This window comes from Quercus robur, chromosome 9 (genome assembly GCF_932294415.1).
Source record: "Quercus robur chromosome 9, dhQueRobu3.1, whole genome shotgun sequence".
NCBI lineage: Eukaryota > Viridiplantae > Streptophyta > Magnoliopsida > Fagales > Fagaceae > Quercus > Quercus robur.
The window spans coordinates 53,350,585-53,355,383 of NC_065542.1; the positions used below are offsets into that span (position 1 = coordinate 53,350,585).

Here is a 4,799-nt window from a genome sequence, read left to right on the forward strand (position 1 = left end):
GAAGGAAGTCCACTTTAACACTGGACAGCTCTTCAAAGCCTTTTGCAAAAGCCAATATGTGTTTCATAAATATTATCGTTGAATGCAGTGTTCAATTACCAAATTGCCCAAATACTTTATTGAAAACCCAATTTTACCCTTTGATAAATCAAAGAATAACACCTCTCAAGAGCTCACCTCATGCCAGATTCCTCTTATCTCTCTGCTCTGCTACAGAACAAGCCTCTTTGTGCTGTTGCAGGTAAAAGTCTCTGCCTTTGTCATTTGTCGACGATTTGAGAAAAACATTTTGAAGGACAGTAAGTTCAATTGATAATATCATGGAGATTGTGAGAGCACTTCTTGGAGTGGACAATAAATTCGCTATTTAAGCTTCCTATGTCTTAAAAGGCCACGTAGGGAGATGTTTTTAAATTTCAAGGAGGATTTGGTACCAAAAGAAGTGACCAACCTTATGTGGTACTCTGTACTAGCTTAGGACTAATATTAACATTATGTCGTATTAGTTTAGGACTAATATTAGTTTTATATTGTATTAGCTATGTTGTATTAACTTTAAACTAAGTAATGTGATATTTAGTATTAGATTTGGACTAATATATGTGTAATGTAAACACATTTGAAATTTGCATTAAAGTGTTATTGTTGCTTTTTCTTACTTTGTTAATTATTATGTTGATTTGTATTAAAGTAGTATTAGCAATGGTTGATTATTTGTTACTTTGTTGTATAGGCTACACAAATATAAATGATTATAATGGTAATTATGAGAACAGCTATATGGAACTGTTAATGGAAGTGGATTATAGAAATTACTGTGATAATCATGAAGTAGATTACAGGAATTACTGTGATGATCATGACGGTGGCAACTTGAATGATGGCAATTATTACAATGTTGACAATAATAATGATGGTGATAACAATGATGATGATGAGAGTAGTGATAGTGATAGTGATAATAACAGTTACTGATTTTGATGATGATGATGATAATGACGACGATTTATGAGTGATTCTCAAACTGCCACTTTTATAAATGCAAACTAAATACTCAATTTTTTCAAAAAACATTTTTTAACAGCTTTTATCAATCACTCAGCTCAGTTTCATACCGCACTTTTTAAAACTCCTACTTTTTCAAAAAGCACAATATCTAAAAGCTGAACCAAACTCACCCTTAGTCATATAACCATGGTAATCATCCACACATTTCTCACACAAATATCCAAGATTGAACCTTATCACCGATACACGTATCCCTTCAAAAGTCCAACCTCACTGCAACATTATTCATAACAATCCAAGGATTTCAACAAAATCTCAGACCTAAGATCAATGCAGGTCACAAATTCGACGTAACTTCACTCAGATAATTATTTAAAGCACCTGTATCTCTCTTTTTTCCAGAATAAAGCACTAGTATTCTTAACTACATTAATTAGATCCTCCATACAATTCACAAATAAAACACAACTGGTCACAACCTGCAGCAATTGTTTAATGAGCAAAGCAAGATATGTAAAAATGTACCTTAAAACAGTACAATAAACATCTCAAGTTGAACCACATTCTAAACAACACAACAGAACTGATCAAATTGTTTGTCCTTGGACCACATTGTCTTTTTCCTATGACAGAATTTTAGAAACAAAAATTTACTCCCTCTCTTTCTCTGTCTACTGCTGTCGGACTTCGGCTTTCTTTTTCTGCCAGAGACGATCTAGTCCACTGTCAGCATCTCCCTGCAAAAGAAAATAAAAGAAATCACAAGAGTGAAATACCCAAATCTATATGAATTCATAATGAATGCAAAACGTATGGATTACTAAAAGCAATTCTTGAAAGCAGAGTTCATGCAAAAGCCAAACTAGAATTAGAAAAACCAAGCTAAATAAACAGGTAAAAGCAAAAAAAAATACAAGTTCTATGCATCTATTAATACATATGTTAGCAATAAGTATTTTTTTTTAAAAAGCTCACCACACAACCAACCATATCAGTCACAAAATACTTTCAAAGCAAGAATAAAAGAAAAAGGGAAAATTGCACACACCTCTCTTGAGGTTTAGTAAATTTAAACTAACCTCCCCCAAAATTCGAATTGTACAGGCCTCCCTTTTCAAGATAATCTACACTCACCTCCCTTGCAGTTTAACAAGGTTAAACACAGAAAAAGAAAAATTGACAGAAGATGAAAATTCCAATTTTACCCTCCCTTGATTGATTCAATTCATTAAAACTTAAGATGAAAATTCTTAAGAACCAATTCCCAATTCTCTAGTTTTTCAACCCTAAATTGAACCAATTTATTTGGTCTGCAAATCATCCTATTATAATCTTTTCATATTACAGCCATAGTGTGACACATAATTTGATAGTACCACACACCCCACACACTTATTTGTGATAGTATTGAATGATGTACCCAACTAATGTGCCCATAAGGTCAGACAAAAGAAGACCATTGGTCAAGTAAGTTGGGAAATTCTAGCATATAAAAAAACATATACTAGAATTTCATTGTTAATATCGCAAACGAAGAAATTGCCTCAAAACATTCATCAAAAAGACAGTTTAGGGACAGAGTGCGTTTGCTAACATAACAAATACATTACTCAAATCATATTTCACAAACCAGAGAAATAAAAATAATATAACCCAAATGAAAATCTCTTTAAAATAAAAAGGATGTGCCAGTAGTAAAAGGGTCTGAACTATCAGAAACAAGGTCAAGTTCAGGCGAGTGATACTGGCGAGTTGAATATTGCAAGTTTTGTAAATAATTTGACTGGATTGTCGCACTAGCTAATCAAGATCCAATCAAGAAGCTGTACCTTGCTTTCTTCACTTCCTACTATTTGCTTCAGAAAAAAGCCAAACGCATGCACATGCATACACACACACACCAATAACTCAGTATCATTTACTTTGTGATAAATAGGAATTTTAATTTGTGAGGTAAAAAGCATAAATCTATCCAATTGTGTTAATGAGTTTTAACAGAGTTAAGCTGCAAGTGAATTGAGTGTAGCTTATTTGAAAAGTTAGGGTAGTCTTGTGTACAATTCAAAACAAGGGAATGTGAATGCAATTTTAGAAAAACTCAGGGAAGGTCAGTGCAATTTTACCCAAAAACGATCAATCAAAGACAGACTTCAAGAGTCACCATCAGAAGTGAACCATAGAGTAATGGACGCATAACACTAGAGTAATATCTACCACAATTAATGGGAAAGACCAAAAAGGACAAACAAACATTAACTTTCAAGAAAAACTATGCACAAGCCTTAGGAATCACTTCCTCTAATCAAACATCAACAAATTATCACACTGGGAGACAAAGAAACACATTGCCTACTAATCATCACCAACCATCCATATCCGGTTATGTAAACTACTTAGTGACTAATATTAACTAAGCACATGCAAAAATTTCTGATTTCACTCGTTCATTTTCAAACTTAATTTGGATGCATTCATATGAATAGTTGATTTCACTGCTTCAATATTCTCTCTTTTTTTATTGGTCTTAAACCCATGACCTCACCTTCCACCTAACACTGGCAAGGGTGCCAGTTGACCTGGAGCTCATTGGCAGTACTGTTCTTATAAAGCATGTTTTAATTGGACAATTAAAAAAAACATGAAGTAGTTATTAGAATGATGTGAGTAACACCATACACATCACCCTGTACCCAAGCGTTCTAAAAAAAAGGAAGAGATGAAGTTATTCCCTTCTAGGCTCCAAAGGGTACTTTCCAAAAGAAAACAATGGTCTATGAATTTTAACCACACCAAAGTCACGTACAGACTTCATTCACAAAAGAAACATAAAATAGGAAATTTCTATCTCCTACTTAGCAACACATTTTGGCTATTTCTCAAAGTTCAGGGAAGTTTGAATTTAACCCAAATGAAATTATCAGCAATGCATTCATCAACGTAAAACAAGCTAAGCAAAGCAATTCCATCTAAAACTCTTTTACAAACTAAACTGATGTCATCCATGATACAAACTACACACAAAAAATAGTTATGACAAGTCATAAAAACAAACCTGAGCACGGACGAATCCGCAGAGAGCAAAGGTGGAGAAATGGCCATTGTACACACCATTCTCATCCAAATGCCCAACATTAATCTGAACAGACGCGTGATCCTTTGCGGTGATCAGCCTGTTCGTAGCCGAGCTGCATTCAAGTTTAATCCCATTCCACAAATATCAAATTCACCATTACTATTTCAGCAAAAAACACACATACCCACAAACACAAAATACGAAAAAAAGTAATGAATTTTTAATATAACAATACCATTTCCTGGGAATGTAAAGCTCAGTGATAACACCCTCTTCGTTCTGCATCCTTTGGCTTTTCTTTTTTTTGTGTGTCAAACACTAAATAATTAATAATCTGAACCAACAAAGAAGAAAAATTGATACATGAATCAAAAATTTGACTAACATTTAAAAAAATGGAATTTATATTCAATCCAAAATTTCATACTTTTCTTTTTTCAGGTTTTCCAAGCAAACAAACATAACTTTATACTTTACAGAGCATAGAACAATCGAATAATCAAACAAAACCCTAATTTTCTCTCAGATCTAATTTTCACAAAGAGAGGGAGAGAGATTACCAGTGGAGGCGAAGAAGAGAGCTAGGGTTTCCAAAAGCACTGGCGAAGAGACAAAGTTAAACCCGAATTTTGTATTTGTACTGTAAAACTGGGCCTACGATATAGCAATAGTAAAGCTACATAGAAAACCCACAAAGTGTCTCCTTTTTGAAAAATGG

The 4,799-nt window shown here is 33.6% G+C and overlaps 1 protein-coding gene across 1 annotated transcript; it reads right to left on the reverse strand.

The window, feature by feature from the left end:
- Nucleotides 1-1,477: 1,477 nt before the first annotated feature.
- On the reverse strand, nt 1,478-4,799 carry LOC126699084 (40S ribosomal protein S21-2-like). The gene is made up of 4 exons (XM_050396642.1): nt 4,642-4,799; nt 4,317-4,415; nt 4,061-4,193; nt 1,478-1,745 (listed from the first exon to the last, which is right to left on the reverse strand). The coding sequence occupies exons 2-4, from the start codon at nt 4,364-4,366 to the stop codon at nt 1,680-1,682; spliced, it is 249 nt and encodes an 82-aa protein (XP_050252599.1). The 5' UTR covers nt 4,367-4,415; nt 4,642-4,799; the 3' UTR covers nt 1,478-1,679.

Bases quoted from the DNA above. Each gene is read 5' to 3' on its own strand.
- LOC126699084 (XM_050396642.1), bottom strand. From the start codon at position 4,366: ATGCAGAACGAAGAGGGTGTTATCACTGAGCTTTACATTCCCAGGAAA. The intron at 4,194-4,316 runs GTATTGTTATAT...ACTTGAATGCAG, and splicing joins CTTTACATTCCCAGGAAATG to CTCGGCTACGAACAGGCTGA. The intron at 1,746-4,060 runs GTTTGTTTTTAT...TTTCTTTTGCAG, and splicing joins GCGGATTCGTCCGTGCTCAG to GGAGATGCTGACAGTGGACT.